This window comes from Macroventuria anomochaeta, assembly GCF_010093625.1.
Source record: "Macroventuria anomochaeta strain CBS 525.71 unplaced genomic scaffold BU25scaffold_1, whole genome shotgun sequence".
NCBI lineage: Eukaryota > Fungi > Ascomycota > Dothideomycetes > Pleosporales > Didymellaceae > Macroventuria > Macroventuria anomochaeta.
Genome location: NW_022985362.1, coordinates 2140407 through 2157948, shown reverse-complemented (window position 1 = coordinate 2157948; position 17542 = coordinate 2140407). Strand labels below are relative to the sequence as shown.

Genomic DNA, 17542 nt, shown 5'->3' with positions numbered 1-17542 from the left:
AGCTGCGTACAGCGCACTGCGTTCAAATCTCATGAATACCTGCTACGAGACATTCCAACATCTGGTTCGTAGCCATTGTACGTAGAGCAGCCTGTCGACGTGAAGCATCATACTTACGTCAGGCAGTTCTCGAGCTACCTGATATTGAGCATAAGGTCGTTGCAGACCGTCAAACAACTCCCTGTTCTCAAGCATGGGCAGTTTCCTGTGCACTACGTTAAGCCCGTGTCTTACTATAGTAGGCAGAGCTCTCCTCCACGCCACACTGGTAAGTTTACATATGGTTCCTGATGATCAGATCTGCAGCTCTCTCTGCGATTCCGTACACCAGTGTCTGGATATGCGCACTTGGCAACAACGGAATGATACTCGCATCAACTACCCTCAACCCCTTCGTGCCATACACCCTCAAGTTCGAATCGACAACACCACCATCCTCCTCCGGAAGCAGAGCCGCGGTGCCAACAGGATGATAGATACTGAGCGTATTCGCCAATGCATACTTGTTCCATTCTTCGTCACTTTGAACTGCCTTGCCTGGTTCATACTCCTCGGTCCATACATCCTTCAGAGGTGCCGTGGAAGCAATCGTACGCAGAAACTTGGCGAGGTTGGTAACGGCCTGAAGATCATATGGGTGCGATAGGTAGTTCGGATTGATGATGGGCTTGTCGCTGATGTTGCGCGAATCAATGTGGACGTGACCTTTGCTAAGTGGGTGCTGAACTACGCCAATCAGGGAGAAGGTGCCGATGCCGAACAGGGAGGAGTTAGCAGCTGGGTAGCCTTTGAGGCCCGTGTAACCATCTGAGAAGATGACTTCGAGTTGCGGTACTGTTGAGCTCAGGGGTGGAGAAAGGTAGCTCTTCTTGACTTTGTAGACAGCTGAAGTCAAAGATGCGTCGCCCTGGACCAGTGTACGAAACTTGGCAGCGGTGTCGTTTGACACAATGTCCCAAGGAAAGTAAGCGTAGCCGCTGGCGGTGTAGTCATACAATGAAACTTGGCCAGCGTTGTAAGCTGCAAGCTCGATAGCAGCACGAGTCGTGTTCTTTAGGACGTCAAATGATGGATACTCAGGCTTGAGCTGGTAAGAGCTCTGGATGCGAATGTGGTCCGAGAGGTTCTCGCCAACGGAAGGCAGATTCTTGACGATTGGAATGCCCAACTTCCTCAGGTGTGTCGCATTGCCAATACCAGAGAGTTCGAGCAGACCAGGAGTCTGGAACGACCCTGCAGACAGAATGACTTCTTTCCGAGCTTGGACGATGGTTCCGTCCTCGAGAGTAACGCCCGTCGCAGTCTTGCCTTCGAAGTTGACCTTCGCTACGCGTGTGTCAAGTTTCAAAGCGAGGTTGTCTTTCGTGAGCTTCAGATACTCAGGTGCGTATGATCGAGTGTAGTTCGGGCTGACGTTGTTCGGTTGAGTGCTGACTCCGACAGAATGGCCATTAAGTGATTCTCCGTTGGTAATTAAGCCAAGGTTGTTCAATGTAGGTATCCAAGAAGACTGGTGCTTGGGAAAGATCCGGCTGATCAGAGTTTGGATAGGGCCAGACTTGCCCACGCCTTCCGTTCCATACTCTGGCGATGGCAAGAACGTTTCAGCTTTCAACATCGCAGGATACAGGGTCTTCCAGTTCCAGCCCTTGTTACCGAGCTTCTCCCAGGCGTCAAGTTCAGCAATGGAGGTACGATCCCATGACATGAGGTTTAGCGCACTACTGCCTCCAAGAACCTTTCCACGATTCTGCGCAAACGTCCGGTTATTGACACTAGGTTGCGGAATAGTTGTGAGATTCCAATCATACTTGCCCCCAAGCGTTGAGCCCTTCCGTCCGGGGATGTAGATGCCTGGCTCTTGACGTCCATCTGGTCCTGCTTCGATCACAAGAACGGTGCTGTTGGGCAAGCCGACGCTGATGCGTGACGCAAGCGCAAGTCCAGCTGTTCCGCCACCTACTACGACCTATGCTTTTGGTTAGAAGAGCAATGTACGAAACTCAGAATTGACTCACGAAATCGTACGTCTCGGCGATATGTTCAGCAGCTTCACTTGTCGCACCTGCCTGCGACAGGACACTAGCTGCCACAATTGTCAGAGCCCAGAACCGCATGTTGTCTCTAGTTCGAGGCACGCCGAGGACGTTGCGGAAAGGAGGGTGGAAGGAGGAATTGTGAGGCGTACCTACCTTACCGTCACTTTCGTATAGCATACTTCGTGCACTCCATCTTGGCACCCTAGGATCGAGCTAACGCATGTTCACTGCAATATCGGAGTTAATCCTGGGTAATAGGGGACGAGCCTTGTGGCTCATTTGCTACGCAGTGGAAGGATGTCAGCTCTTCTCTCGGCCCTGCAGGCGTTTGCATTTAGCGTTCTTATTCGTGTCATCTCATTGGTCGGTGACTGCTTAGCAACAAGTTTAGGCAAATCTCCGCTTGTACGCAATCCTCCGAAACCCACCGCTTTAACAACACGTTCATTCACTCGATTGACATCGTGACTTCATTTCCGATCCTATGTAGTGTGGGCAATACAACATGTTTCACGCAGAGTGTTTTCAATGCTGCCCTGAAAGCACGAGTCCCTCGTGTCTACTGGGGCGAGATACTGATCCGACTTGCCGCAAGATAGCCTACATCTGTGCATCGATCAAGGTTGACGTCAGAATATAAGGTGTTTGAAGGCAGCGGAATTGCTCAGACGCTATCTACTAATATGTCGCCCTGGAACATCATGTGCAATCATCACCCTATCTCGGCAGATGCCAGAAATTCCTCAGACTCGACCAAGACACCGACGATCTGCGTCTCTCATAGGGAACCTCCACGGCTCGGCATGTGGACTTATCGAGAGTTACGCTCACTTCGATCGTCCCGCCCTTGACCACTTCAATGTGGTTCTCGAGTTATTGTTTTGTTCACCGAGAACGATAGGTTCAATGCGCAAATCTGGCGAGACAAATCTAGGGAAGCCCATAGAGCATGATGAAAACTTACGTCGTACAGAAACATTCGATCCTAAGTAAGTAATGCCATTGCTCAAATACGCATATCAGCCGGCTCCAGAAGATGCTATTCAGAGAGCCGGTATTCGAGTTCACCATTGCAGTCCTTGTGGCACGACACTTACTAGGGACATTCTTCCTCGTACTGATATGTACTCTCACTTCCATAACCATCGTCACTAGGGCTCTGAGGTTGTGCGCACGATGGGGACGTCGCGCTCTTGGCTGAGTTAGCTACGTCCATTTGTTCTGGGTCCAACCCAACTGACACTCACAGGATGACTTCGCTATTACGGCAACGGGCGAAACCAATGGTACCTGTCGTAGGAGAACTACAAATACGTCAACTTCCTGGCATGGCTCACACAGCTCTTCCTGTTCTCCAATAACGCACTACTGAAGTGCAACATTTGCTTACTGATACTGCGCATCAAGAACGACAAAGTGTTGCGGTACTGCTTATACACCATGATGTATGGCTTAGTGTTGACAAATTTGGAGCCAATCGTCATCCTCTTCACTCATTGCAGGCCAATCAAGAAGCTCTGGGGGCCGTCTACATCAGGCACATGCTGGCCCACAAGAGTCAGAATCTACTCGGTCTACGTACAAGTCGGTATGTCACGCTGTCTCCGACCAGTTTACAAAGGTTCATACTGAACAGAAAGCAGCATACTCAGTTACAACCGATCTGATCTGCGCATTCCTCCCAGCTGACGTACTCTGGAACGTCAAGATCTCGCCCAATACCAAATTCGGCGTCTGCGCTTTGATGTCCTCAGGCCTGCTCGCAACAGTCACAGCAATTATCCGCGCCTCATCACTAGGGACGAGAACTGTGGATATGTCATATGACTACTGCATCGCCGCCATCTGGGCGAATACCGAACTACACCTCGGCATCATCGCCACAAACCTCGCTCTCGGCCGAATGGTATGGAGTTTCTTTACGAAGGACATCATATCACCACGGCATAGCCATACAGTGAGATACAGCATTGGCAGTGGTAATGCCACTAGTCTCATAAGAGCGCAGACCGTGATCCGTATGCGATTGACAACCTTCGAACGAGGCACGTTGTGGACAACGCCGCCAGGCAAGCCAAGTTCCACTTGGACCAGTCTCAGACAGACTGACAAGCCCGCATCTAACATTTGAACTTTTGGAGGATTCATTGGATGCAAAGCTAACTCTGGGAGAGCTGGGTGCTGAGATGACACCATACATGTAGTTTACTCTGCTAGGCCAAGGGCGTTCTTTCGGGAACACATAAGTGGGAGAACAAATCAAACCCATCCTCGCTAACTACTTTGAGTGGCTCTTGCTTCATGGTTCCCAATATCCGAGGGAACCCCTGATACGTTGAACCCGTTCACACAATCAGCCCAACCGTGGTTCACACACAAAAACAGTCATACCCAACACCACCCAATACAAAAGCATTTGAGGACCTCCACACGCCTTTACTGAACATCAGAATCATCACGTCCAACAACATGTCAAACAACGAATAGCACTGCATCGGCCGCAGCGGCTGCGCGATGAGCAGGGTGTAAAGCAGGCGGTTGATGCGTTTTCCGCGTCCGTGGGCGAATGAGCGGACGGATGAGCATAGTAGGTTGTGGGAGGTTTTTAGGGGAAGGTTTTTTGGAGGAGAGTGAGAGGGTGCTTGTTCCTCCTCAGCGGCTTGTTTCAAGCTGTGGAAGGAGTATGACTAGGCTTGATGGTTGCCGCACGGTGCAGGCGACGGGGCTCGACTTAGCTCGGGTGTGGGCCAAGAAGGTCGAGGAGGAGGGACGTAGACGGGAAGTAGACGGTGGGTGGACGAGGTGGAGATGGGTGGAAGGGAGGAGCCGAAGCTACGGCAAACTGCGTATATGGAGTAGCTAGATGTCGCTGGTGGGTACATCAGAGTCGGGGTTAGTATTAGTGAGAGCAACGAAGATTTTGTCGGGATACAACAGCATCTTTTGAGCAAAACGGAAAAGGTATATACTCCTCGAAAACCCCGCACAACACCAGTCATACATGAAGGTATCATAACACCACGGTTCTGCACTACCACGGTTCTGCACTACCACAGCCGCCCTTGTGGTTGTTCATGCTGGCTCATATCGCCTCCCTGAACACGCTCCTCCGGCTCTCTGTAGGGCTGTTCTCAGCGCTGTTGGCACTCCCCGCCTTCTTATGTGTCTTGATCTGCGGTACCTGGGGCATCTGCGCCGTCGCTCCGCCGTGGTAACTCGTATCCTCGCCATGGTTCATTGGCCTCGGGCTCACACCCCTTAGACTCGCCGCATGGTCATCCCCAAATGGATCGTTACGCGCGCTTCGCCCGTCAAGACGCTCGTCGTAGCTGTCGCGCGTGCGGCTGCGTCCGCGCTCTTCGTGGGGCTGGGGCGCGTAGTTTGTGGATGCGTAGGGATTTGCGCCGCGTGGGGGTTCGTGAAGGCCGAGCTCTTGCTCCTCATAGTACGCTTCATCGCCGACTCTTGCTGACCACGCCTCATCCGGATCAAGTCGGCTGCCGGCGCCGCGGCCTCGTTGCGCGCCGCCTGTTGCGGTGTAATCGCCCTCGTAGGCACCAGCGGCGGAGCGGTTATTCCTGTTCTTGAACTTGCGGATTTGGGTGTCGATGAAGCCCTTGATGCCGCCAGGTGCGGGGCCAGGGTGGTTGGACGCGCTGCCGCGGGAGGCTTTGAACGCAGCGATGGGGTTCATGGATGGTGGAGGAAGCCCATTTTTGTTGGCGTTCCAGCGGGCGTAGAAGTACCAGCCGAAATAGGCGCCCGAGACGAGCAGGAGCAGGATGATCAGAAAGACCCAGCCGCCGTTCATTGTGCCGGGTTGGTGAGGGTGAGGGTGCGGGTGAGATTGGGCGTGCGCATGCGCGAGGCTGCCTCTGAGGCACGGATGGATGAGCCTGATGCGGTCGTCGGTGTTACGCTCGGCGCGGATGTGAGCGGAACAACTGCGATACAGCAGATGTTCAACGAAGAAGCCTTGAACAGTGCAACAAAGGGCGACGCTGAATTGTGTATCGTTGGTGAGTGGCTGAGCTTGAGAGCTTCGAGCTGCCAAGAATGGGCGGATGACGTAACCCTGTCACTGAAGCTGACAGCGCGTGGCCTGAACGAACAGTCCCTTCGCGTTGAAAGTTGTCTATATCAAGCGCGCTATAAGTTGGATGTTGACATGAGATTGCAAGGTTCCGATATTTAGTTCGAAACCGCTGTCTTTGTCTTTGCCCTGCCTCCACAGTGGTTCCTTTCTCGAACATGACGTACCAGGTTAGCGCTGCCCACAAGCGGAGCCAACAAATGCGGGTGAAGCAAGTGGATCCCTGTCGCTCCTGCGGTCACGACATTGCCAGTTATCGCGACTCACCATGGCGACCATAATCTTACTTCCACACAAAACTGCACAGCAACCGTGTTCTGGAGGTGGGCTCCTGCTACTCCGAACAGCCTGAGCAACAGCCCTACATTCCATTGGTCGATACATCCTCGAGGTATGCTGACACTCCTCAAGTTGCACACACATTCAATGGAGTGCAGGCTGACTAAAGTATGAGATACCTTTCTTCAACATGGCTGAGCCACAGACCCTTGACAACAATGTTAACAGGAGGGAGGAGTCCCAATCAGACGACAAAAATTACTTGACGGTCACCCTGCCTGGTCCAGGTGGCTCGTCTGCAGCAGATGCTATCTTGGAACTATATGAAGATGTTACGAAGCACCCAAGGCTGGCTAAGATCACCAAGCACTTGACGTCAGATACCAAAGAAGCGGCTCCGGGGATTCGCGAGACACATGTCATTCTGTCAGTCGGCTCAGGGCACCAGAAGGCGGCCGTTTTCTACGATGAATGCGTAGGCCCACTTCTCGCCGCCTTGTACGCAAATGACTACCAGAAATTCCATGTGCACACCACAACATCAGCGACAAGTGTGCTCGAGCTCGCAAACGGTACATTATTTACAAAAGCAAATGCAGGCACAGCTCTCCGCATCATTGTCCTCTCGGGCGATGGTGGCATCATCGATCTCGTTAACGGTCTCTCATCACACGCCACATCAGCTTCTTACATCGCGCCCCAAGTTGTCCTGATACCTCTGGGAACTGCAAACGCGCTCTACCACTCCATCAACCCTGCGGAACAGAACACATGGGGCCTCGCCGCGCTAGCATCATCACAGTCCAGCCCCTTACCGATCTTCACGGCTTCCTTCTCACCCGGCGCACGCCTCCTCGTCGACGAAGCGCGCAGCGAGGAAGAGCTTGCTACAGACCCCTCATCAGGCCGACCGATCCTCCACGGGGCGGTAGTGTGTAGCTGGGGCATGCACGCCTCACTCGTCGCGGACAGCGACACGGCCGAGTACCGCAAGTTTGGTGTCGAGCGCTTCAAGATGGCTGCGAAAGAGGCTTTGTACCCTGCTGATGGGTCAGCGCCGCACGCGTACAAAGCAAAAGTGTCAGTGCTGAAAGGCGATGAATGGACGTCGTTGAAGGAGGAAGAGCACATGTACGTTCTTGCGACTATGGTCTCGAATCTCGAACAGCCGTTTTGCATATCTCCGCACTCGAGACCGCTGGACGGGACCATGCATCTTGTGCACTTCGGACCTACGAGTGGTGATGAGGCGATGCGGTTGATGGGTCTAGCATACCAGGGCGGCAAACACATTGACGACCCGGCTATACGCTACGAAGCTATCGACGGCTTGCGTATCAAATTTCAAGGCAAGGAAGAACAGGGTCAGTGGAGACGAATCTGCGTTGATGGCAAGATTGTCAGGGTTGAAACGGACGGGTGGGTCGAGCTCAGGAAGGACGCAAGGAGAGTGTTGGATGTTGTTACAGTCTAAGTATGTAAAGACGCAACTGTTTCTAAGACAAGCATGCAGCTCACCTGGGCAGATTCGAGCTATAAGCGCCAGCCACGTGCCAGCAAGGCTGAGGAACGCTCCTTTCTACTCACTTGGCCAGGAACGTTTCTCGGTCCGATCCTCGCTTTCCCTGTATGTCGACATCACGATAGGCTGCTTCAACCTTCCGCCGATTCTACACTTCTTGAGCTTGTTTACATCGCGATGCGACACACGATCTCTGCGAGTTCTGTACTGATCTGGTCTTGTATAAGCTTGGAAGCTGTATCACCGCTTGTGCAAGCTGGAATGTATAAGGACTCCAGCACTCAGCGCAAGCATCGGGGTGTCCTTTCTTCAAGCCAATTTACGATGACCTACTAGCGGGACAACCCGAGGGTGGAATAACACTGGATACCTGCACAAAGCTGAGGTTTGGAAAGATGGACCACTTGAACTCACAATATCTTCATGCGACGAGCATTGTAACCCAGTGGTCTGTCACTAATATTGGTTGATTGTGATCCCTTTGGGTAAGTTCTAGAGCTATTGAACATGTCAATAGTATTTGCCCTGACATCGTCAAGCTGAACATCCAGACGCATGGCACCGGTTTCACGAATAGTCTGATTGGCAACAATGTACTATGGTCATGACCACTAGATTCAAGGTCATCAAGGATTGGCTCGATGAGTGCACATCCGAGCACAATGGTTTGCACAATATGTGTCATCGAATTCTGCTACCCGGATAGCCCAGTCGACTACTTAGCATAGATGCATTCAATACGCAGGGTTGCGTTCGCCTAGTAGAGACAAAACATTGGCCCGATCCATTCCCTGAGTGCACTTCTCTCAGCCATTGTTGGGGTTCCTCCAACTAGTCCACGTCCACCTACAACAGCGCTAGCGAACTTTAAAGCCCACAAGACTCAAATGTTAATGATAATGAATTATCTACGACAGACATTCCAGGACGCTATCAAGATCACTCACTGCATTGGCAAGAGATTCATCTGGGCCGATAGCTTAGCCACCCTCCAGGACGATGAGAGAGATTGGGGGGGCTGAGGCTGCTCACATGGCCTATCTATGAAAATTCATTTCTGACGATCGCTGCGACAACATCTGAGAACTGTGATGGCGGATGTAATGTGAAGCCATGGAAACCGGACATTGTCATGGGTAATGTCAGGGTTGAACCCTCAAAGCGCTACAGATTCGAGCCTGGTACAAGCATTCCCGTCAAGCGCAAGCGGGTTACCAACCACTGTAATGAGGGGAGCCCACCAGTTCTCCATACGTGGGGGTGGGTACTACAAGAAGCGTATATGTCACGACGAGTCCTTCACATGACGTCACGTCAAATGCTCTGGCAGTGCCGACGACAATTTGACCACGAGGACGCTAACATCTCTCCGCAACGACCATTTAGAAGCAATGATAGAAAGGGAAATTTGCGCAAAGTTGGCTTCCTGTGGCATCCATGGGATGGTCGCAGTTCAATCGGGCCCGACGAGCCCTGGTAGCGAATAGTTGAAAGGTACTCGAAGACAAACTTGACGTTCGCTTCTGACAAGCTGCCTGTCATCGTGTGTATCGACCAGTTCCACGTAAAGAAAATCGGCGATCAGCCTTTGCTCGGTTTATGGAAAGGCACCCTTGCTGTAGACCTGCGCTGGTCCTCAAGCGTACCACAGACTGCAACCATTCCTGGATTACCAACCTGGTCATGGCCTCTTCCAACAGTGAAATTATAGGTCCCCCAAGTATCAGGGCCACGACACCGAGCTTTCTCTTGAATCGTGGAACATCGAGGAACATCGAATGGCAACGCCAACCTTATATGTCAAAGGCTCGAAACGAGAACACTGAACGTGCGAGCCAGAATCTTCGAGTGCAAGCCCGAATCACACCATGATAATCCAAGTCCCACGTCGTTACTGCGTTTGCTCAGGGACTGGAAGGAAGCTTCTCTTCAGCTGCGCTAGGCCGTTGATTTGAAGTCCAAACTCAGATCTAGAGTATATATATTTGGCCCACGTCTGTTCTATCTTCCATTTTTATTTTTATTTTCTTCCCTGAGTCTTCTCCGTCCTCCCTTCAATCATTACAAGCGGCCTATGCACTCCACTCATATTTCAACTTTCACGCACACCGCCGTTCTCAGTCCATCCAAAGTCGAGCTGCATGCTCGCTCTCATTTCCCCTTTCATTTCCCATCGTTCTCTTGTTTCCGCTTCCCTCCTCCACTCCACTTGATCAGTTTGGGAACCCGACTTGCACCATCGCACCTGCAACCCCAAATCCAATCATCACCTAGTTCCTCGCCATCAGCCCGCCCATCCAGTACTCAGCCCCCAGGATTAATAATCGCACACTCCGGCATACCCTTCCACACCACTCCCCAATTCACCGCCTCCTCCGTCCTTCCATCAAACACCCTGCTCAGTTCGCTAGTGCGGCGAAAGTACCACATCGCGGCGAGATCGTGTCATTGGAACCTGGGCGAAGAGACGGGGGTTGTCGACGATGTATGTTGGATGCGCGGACATGTCGAAGGTGAGGTCTGACTCGGAGCGTGCGATGAGGTTGTAGATGCTGGGGCGCCAGGTGGCGGTTGCGAGGGTGCGACCGTCGCCGCATGGTGGGATGGTGTACGGTGCGGTTGCCGTTTGTGCGGAGGGGATGGTTTGTTCTTGCTTGGGGCCGTTGGGGGTTGACGGTGACGTTGGCATTGTGTTGTGGTCTCGAGGTCTGAGTGCGATGAACGGGCATGATGACAAGGTGATGTTGCGGTGTAAGTTCGTAGTTGGAAACGCGTTGATCACTGGTGAGGTAGATATATGTGAAGAAGTCAGTCGGTGTAACCACCTTTGCTTTGATGACGTGACGATACAGGTGAAGGTGAAGGTCAGGGTCAACGGCAGCGGTCAACAAGCCATTGTTGGTAATTCGCAACAACATCATGTTGCCAAAAATTTACGCAAACCCGAGATTAAGGGTATCTGAAAAATTCCAGCGCCTGCTTCCGTACTGACCATACATGGATACCTTTGCGCCGTAATTGCGATACAAACATCATCTTCAAGACTTCTGTGGCCTCCCATGCCTCGCTCCATCTCACTGCTTCCTACCCTTCTTCTTACTATCAACATCCATCTTCTCCCCCGGCCCCTCGCCCACCTCCTCACCCCTCGCCAACACCGCCTGCCCGGCCGCAGGCGCCATCCCAAACGGCACACTACTCTCTACCCTCTCCGCACTTGCCCTCCCAGCAAACAAGCCCGGAAACATAGGCTTAACCGTCGCAAAACTAGCGCTCCGGCGATCATGCTCCTGGACCTCTTGGCCAATCTCTTGCACCTCGCTCTCGTCTAGCTCGCTAAGTTCGCTTTCATCGTCTGCATCGTCGTCGTCGTTGTCGTGTGGTGCGGCATGCTCGGTGTCGCCTTCGCCGTCTCCCTCGTTCTCGTCGTTGTCTTGATCGTTGTCCATGTCGTGATCGGTGTCGTGGGAGTGGTCGTTATTGACGCTTGCGGTGGCTGTGCCGGGTGCGCTGTCGAAGGATGCGGACGTTGCGAGGAGCGAAGCACCCAGACCAGCGCCAGGTGTGAGAGAAGCAGACTGATCTGGCTTGTCGGTCGATTGACGTTGGAAAAGCGAGGGGATTGTAGCATTGGACACGGGAGGAGAGCGGATTGGCATCGAGGTAGTCTGCTGTGGCGTACTGGCAACAGCCGATTTCTGCACGCACGCTTCGGCTCGGCGCTGGATCTCGCGTTTGCCCACGGCTTTGGCTCTGGGCTTGGCAGGTTGCTCAGGCTGTGACGGCGCTTGAGGTAGTGGCGGTGGGTGTTGTGGATGGAGTTGGCTGGAGTGGTATATTGCAAACGGCGTATTGTGGCCTTCAGTCGTGCCATCGACTTGGACTTGGATCAGCGATGCAACAGACAGAGGGTTCGTGGGTGGCTGTGGCGTTACAGTGCCTGACTGTCCTAGCTGCGGAGGCTGCTGTTGTTGCTGTTCAGATGGCAAGGGCGGCAATGTGGGTCCAATCGTGGTGTACAACATGGCGTAACTGTCCCCAATAAGGTCATCGATCGTTGTTGTCTTCATGAGCCCGTTGTTGAGACGCTTTAGCTCGATAGCATCGCGGAGCACGTCTAGAACAGGGTGCTGTGTGGATGGGCTCTGACACCATGCCTCCAGTCGTGCAGCAAGGGCGTTGAAGTCCTCCTGGTTGACCGACTTGAAAGCAGAGTCTTCCTGGCCTTCTTTGACGTTCCCCTGATGTCTCAGAGACCTGAGATAGCGGGTGCATAAGTCCTTCCAAAGCTCAGTGTGCTGGAAGAAATCGGTTTGCTTTCGCCGCACACGCCTAGCCAGCGCCTCGAGGTTGGCCTTGTCTCCGGTCTTATCGAGCAAGTCGATGAAGAACTTTGTGTATCGTAATGTGTACACGAAATGGCGGCCAGGCCGCTCATACTCCGGTTTCCATACCTGAACGGCCATGGTTTTGGTGAAAATTGTCTGCGTGAGCTCGTGCTTAGCTGCATGAGCCTGAACCAGGTCTTTCCCGTCATCGTAGAGGATGTGAGCCGATCGTGCTATGATACGGTGATGCCAACTCGACTTGTCTGCTGTGCGCAAAGCCTTGATGACAGTGAGGATGTAGCGTTCCCATTCATCTGGATTTTCGGGTGGGCCGATATTCTTCGAGTAGTAAGTATTGGAAAGTACCTCCGCGCCTTTTTGGTGGTCAATAGCACGCCGCTGGACAAGCTTATGAACGATCGAGATCAGCTTGTAGTGTGGCTCAAGTATCGGCTCACCGCTCTTGCCTTTCTTGCCGGGCAGCCTCTCAATAGCACCTACGACGGGCTTGATGACCTCTTCCCAGCTCGGCCCAGTGTAATCTGGTGGGACCGTACCGGAGGATGCAGCTGCCACCATGGCGTTGTGGTTCGCAGTCCACATCTTCCAGAGACTCTTGGCAAGCATGTAGTGGTTCCACCACTTGTCCGAGTTGTTCTTGATGGCGCGCTTGTACAAAGTGCTCGCAAGCTTCCATGCCGTGTAGGGCTGCAGAGCGACAAAAGGTATGTCACGCTGCGCACCTGACAGGCCAGGCACATTAACGAATCGTCGTTCGCCGTCTCGAGTATGGAATGCCTCCATGTTGAAAGGCTCACGCGATGACGCATAAATGCGGTCGCCAAACTCTGTGTACATCTGTGCAATCTGAGCTTGGTCTCTAGACGAAGCACTTGCTTCGCGAGTCGCACAGGCTATTCCCATAGCATAGCAATTGATCGCGCCGCGCTGGAGGTTAGCAAGCTCGATTGTGCTACTGTTTATCTTGTCTGCATTCCAGGAGACAGCTTCTTCAAGCTGTGTATCGTACGCTTGTGCAAGGCGATACCATGTTTCCCATCGTTCAGTGGAGTACTCGAGGTCCTGTAGGAAGAAAGCCTGCGCATAATTCAGATCTTCAGTGGGCCCTTGGGTCATGCGCTTCTGAGATCGAAATTTGCTTAGTGCAATGTTGCCCATCAAGAAGAACCAGCTCTTCGAAGCAGCGACAGCTTCCTCATCAGGAATCGCTCGTGTGACGAGCGAACCGACGCCCTTGAGGCAGTTGAAGAGTGTTGTGGGATGTATTGGCGACTTGAAGTAGGTCGTGATGGCCTTGCGATTGAACGTGACATCATCATGCTGCTTAGGCCGTCCCAAAGCTGCGTGGACCTTCTCAATGGTAGCTCTAAGCTCTTGTTTGGTCTTGGGTAGGTCCTTCAGGTCTACCTTGGCAGCTTGAGACATGACAAAGGGAAGGAGGTTAAACGCAGCCTTCTTGTCAAGGACGTCTGGGGTCGAAGAGAAATCCTGGCACTCAAGAGGCTCAATGAACAGCTTGAGTCCGTAAAGATCATGAAGCACTTGACAGAGTTCAGTATCGCGACTGTTAGCGTCGATAACGTCGTCCAAGCGCAGGATCTCATCTTTGGCCAACCTCAGGAATTGACGTCCAGACAGGTGACAGAAACCACGGATTCCGGTGGCGTGGTGAACGTGTCGTAGGAACTCGAACAGATCTTCAGATGGTGTGGGAAAGCCTTCAGGGTTCTGTGACAGTCCTTCTCTGAGCAGGTAGTACTGTAACGTCCAAAGTCGCATTTGAATATCGTCAAGTCTGGTCGACATGTTGATGAACGCTTGAGCAGGCAAGCCTTCGATTCTGGGTATCGGTATCTTTCCAATGCGGATCAAGTCTCGGAACATGTTGGCGGCGGACAGGATGTGCAGCAATTTTGCGATCGCTGCCATGGATGACTGGACATGCTCGTAGGACAAGCAGTCAAAGGCTGTTGTTTCACCACGCATGATCTGCACGATCTTGACCACCATCTCGTCAATGACTCGGAAACGGGTCAAGAGCTTGATCTGACGCTCGACCAGTGACAGCTCTTGGAAACTGGTTGTTTCGAAGTCATCAACGAATGCCTTAATACTCCACAAATAACATGAGAGCACTTTTGGAGGGTAATCAATCGCGTCATATGCTTCGCGAAGCCTCTGCCAAAGTGATAAGCGCACATTGACATTGGCCGAGTCGAGGAATTTGCGCATCTCGACTACGGGTGATGGCCGATCTGGCCCAACCTCTAATTGTGAGCCTGGAGTGTCCACCTGATTTGAGTCCGCTAGTGTGGTTGCCCGCTCCAGCGTTGCTTCTTCATCTGCTGAAAGTTCCGTTGCCGGTTGTTCGGCGTCGTAGTGCTCCAGGATTGGTTCTAGACTTTCGATGACCGTGACAGGATCCTTTTCATCGTGATCGAATACCTTCAAGAAGAAATCCTTCATGCTGATCCGCGCTAACTCGCGATCAAGAGCGGCCACGGACAGCTCGGGCATGACAGCGTTGTTTTGTACCTGAATGGTGCGATCGTCAAGCGCGACGAATATGGCCTTCAGTTCAGCAATCGCGGATAGCACATGTTCCGGCGAGATGTCGTCTTTGACACTCATTTGAAACACTGAAGCCCATATATGGCGGAGAGAAAGATCGTCCATGACAATGTCTTGGTCGCAGTTGGATCGAAGTTGTATGGCTTCCCGAGCGAGGGTAGACCATCGTTCGAGTCGGTCGCTCTGCAAAGTCTTTGTTGCTGCATCTACTTGGCTGTGGGGATGTTTGATCAAGGAGTAGATGTCAAGATGGAGCTCGAACAAAGTCTGGACTATCTCGATCTGAGATGCATCGAAGTCAGACAAAGTGTAGCTTTGTGACTGAAGTTGGGTTTTGAGTATTCGTTCGTCCAAGTGGCTTATGCGCTCTTGCATACATTCGAAGATGTATTCATCAACGTTGACAATGATTTGCACGATGTTTCGCTTGAGATCTTCGGCCCATTTGAAGCCCAAGTAACTAGGAGAGCCATCGTGTGATGATTCTTGGCCTGCGAAAGACCATTGTGACAGCAAGGCTTCCACCCAGGCGAATGCAACCTCCTTTATGGAAAGCCAGCTCTCGTTGATGCTTCGCGCGAATGCTCTTAACCCTTGATCTTGCAGGACAGGTTTGGGAGAAGACTGACCGGCACCTGACTTTGCGTAGCCGAGAAACGCATTGAGGCCAGCTTCCCGCGTAACTCCCACCAGGTCGAATGACTCGCTGCTTAGTAGAACTTGCGCAGCTTTGCTGTTCCCATTTTGAAGAGCCAAATACATATCGCACGCCGCTTTATCGTCAATCTCAGTCGCCGTCGACTCAGGAAGGGCAAGCAAGAGCGATCGTAGCTCATTGGGCTGTCCCAAGCCCTCGACACCCAATCGATTATAGATGTCGTTGACAATCTCAAACAAGCATTGATCTGCATGAGCGTAATGTTCCAACTGACCCTCGAGCACGCTACTGGCGTCCTGTACGACTGTCTCACCGACTTGACCGGTTGCTGTGTTGCGAGTACGGATACGTTTCGCACGACCGCCTTCTGTTGTCTCTGGAAGGCCTGCAGAATCCGTTGAACGTTTGCGCGAAGGAGCCGGCGCCACTTCTGTGATTGTAGAGGCCTCTGCCCCCTGATCATTATCCTCTTGAGCGGGTTCAACGTTGTCCTCTTCCTTTGTGGTCGACTTAACTTCAGCGGCGGGCGAGGGCGGTTCCACGACTTGAGGCGGTGATGGCTGGTCATTCATGGGTTCTTCTAAAGCAGGTGCTGGTGCAGGTTCTGGTGCAGGTTCTGGGTCGATGTGTTCTGGTGTCTTGCATTCAGCCGGTATGACTAGTTGTACGTTGGAGCCTGGGGTGGTGATGCCTGTGATCCCTCGCTGCTCGGCTATAAAGTGCTGAAGTATAGCTTCTCCAACACTCGACCAGTCCCATTTTGCTGGCGCAAGTGCGATGTGGTTAGGCGCTTGTTCAATCGCCCGCCCACTGTTGATCTCGGCAACATCGGCAGGCAGTGGTGCGAATGGACAAGGATTCAAGCGCTTCTTGAGGCTCTCGGAGAGCTTCTTCCGCTTCATTGTGGACAAAGGTGGCTGCATCATGGAGACGTTGTCCTCCAGCCTGCCAACCAGCTCGCGCAACTGTTGGCCAGCCAGACCCTCTTCAAGGCCCGGAAGACGCAACGAGCTCTCCCACAACTCGTCGTTGCCATCCATTACCGCCTCCAGGCAGTAGCGGGCAAGGCGGCTGCTGCCGAGCATAGCTGCGACGGAGGCTGCGCGTAGCCACAAGTCAAGATCGGTGTCCTCTTTGTCCAGCGCTTCAGCGAAGTAGTTGAGTGCGCCCCTGATGTTGTTCCACCCATCGGCCTGCGGTATGGCGCCATGCTGGGTGACCCAGTGCTGCATCGACTCCAGCAAGAACTGGCCATGGTTCTTGTATGATAGATGTAGTATCTGGGGGAGCGTGTTCGGTGCGCTGTCGGCAGCGCCTGTCGTTTGGGTGGGTCCTGCTTCGAAGTCGTCCTCTAAGATGGAATCGAACACCAAGCTCTCGCCGAAGACCTCATGTCGCTTGTACTCTGAAAGCGATTCATTGTACTTGAAGATTTCGGAATCAAATAGCTCTTTATAGGCTGCGGCGGTCTTCAGGAACGACTGTGGGCCCTCAGAGTGGTACTTGAGAGCTGTCTGGTAAAGCTTGAGGGCCTCCTCGATTTGGATTTCTTGGGTGTCGTCGACCTCGTCCTCGTCCTCGTGATCGGACTCGACGTTGAGCGCGTGCCATGCGGAGGCTTTCGATGCCTTTTGGGGCCGTGACTGTACGCCGTTAGCGCAACACTTTCTCCACCTACTCCCAGCCTTCACATGCTGCAGACATACCATGATGGATGTGTGTTCAAGGCAATTTTGGGCGCGGAACGCCGGGCAGTGGGCACATTGAGGGCGCGTGCCGCAGTCAGAGGCCTATTGCAGCTATGTAGAGAGGCTGCAACAGTCCATCTAGCAGGCGGCGCGTGTAAGGTGCAGCGACGTGGAGCGCGTCGCGGCAGTGAATGTCGCGGCCTTGGCGCAGCCCTACGCGGAAGCTACGACCCCAGCTCTCCACCTTGACATATCGAGTGAACACGGAACCTGGACATACATCATTCACTGCGCAGCCCGTGCCTTTCACCCCTCCCGCTCACGTTTGCCGACTCCCCCCCCC

At 52.9% G+C, this 17542-nt stretch overlaps 5 protein-coding genes across 5 annotated transcripts; 2 read left to right on the top strand and 3 right to left on the bottom strand.

Annotated features, from left to right (window-relative positions):
• Positions 1–274: 274 nt before the first annotated feature.
• BU25DRAFT_486953 (GMC oxidoreductase) lies at positions 275–2117 on the bottom strand (the record flags this gene model as incomplete). The annotated part of the gene is made up of 2 exons (XM_033700195.1): positions 275–1969; positions 2019–2117. The coding sequence occupies 2 exons, from the start codon at positions 2115–2117 to the stop codon at positions 275–277; spliced, it is 1794 nt and encodes a 597-aa protein (XP_033568165.1).
• A 1331-nt stretch (positions 2118–3448) lies between these two features.
• On the top strand, positions 3449–4185 carry BU25DRAFT_444573 (uncharacterized protein). The gene is made up of 2 exons (XM_033700049.1): positions 3449–3627; positions 3683–4185. Exons 1-2 carry the CDS (start codon positions 3480–3482, stop codon positions 4168–4170), a joined length of 636 nt encoding a protein of 211 aa, XP_033568164.1. The 5' UTR covers positions 3449–3479; the 3' UTR covers positions 4171–4185.
• An 826-nt stretch (positions 4186–5011) lies between these two features.
• Positions 5012–6211, bottom strand: BU25DRAFT_17220 (uncharacterized protein). Its single transcript, XM_033699435.1, has one exon. It carries the CDS (start codon positions 5848–5850, stop codon positions 5122–5124), a length of 729 nt encoding a protein of 242 aa, XP_033568163.1. The 5' UTR covers positions 5851–6211; the 3' UTR covers positions 5012–5121.
• Position 6212: 1 nt separating this feature from the next.
• Positions 6213–8120, top strand: BU25DRAFT_17183 (uncharacterized protein). Its single transcript, XM_033699434.1, has 2 exons — positions 6213–6523; positions 6587–8120. Exon 2 carries the CDS (start codon positions 6602–6604, stop codon positions 7883–7885), a length of 1284 nt encoding a protein of 427 aa, XP_033568162.1. The 5' UTR covers positions 6213–6523; positions 6587–6601; the 3' UTR covers positions 7886–8120.
• Positions 8121–10826: 2706 nt separating this feature from the next.
• On the bottom strand, positions 10827–17310 carry BU25DRAFT_356865 (transcriptional corepressor of histone-like protein genes). The gene is made up of 2 exons (XM_033699618.1): positions 17218–17310; positions 10827–17154 (listed from the first exon to the last, which is right to left on the bottom strand). Exons 1-2 carry the CDS (start codon positions 17218–17220, stop codon positions 11008–11010), a joined length of 6150 nt encoding a protein of 2049 aa, XP_033568161.1. The 5' UTR covers positions 17221–17310; the 3' UTR covers positions 10827–11007.
• Positions 17311–17542: the final 232 nt, after the last annotated feature.

What these genes read in the sequence shown, in the direction of transcription:
- BU25DRAFT_444573 (XM_033700049.1), top strand. Translation starts at nt 3,480, where the DNA reads ATGATGTATGGCTTAGTGTTGACAAATTTGGAGCCAATCGTCATCCTC. An exon ending in CTCGGTCTACGTACAAGTCG is followed by an intron (nt 3,628 to 3,682) that starts GTATGTCACGCT and finishes AACAGAAAGCAG; the next exon opens with CATACTCAGTTACAACCGAT.
- BU25DRAFT_17220 (XM_033699435.1), bottom strand. Translation starts at nt 5,850, where the DNA reads ATGAACGGCGGCTGGGTCTTTCTGATCATCCTGCTCCTGCTCGTCTCG.
- BU25DRAFT_17183 (XM_033699434.1), top strand. Translation starts at nt 6,602, where the DNA reads ATGGCTGAGCCACAGACCCTTGACAACAATGTTAACAGGAGGGAGGAG.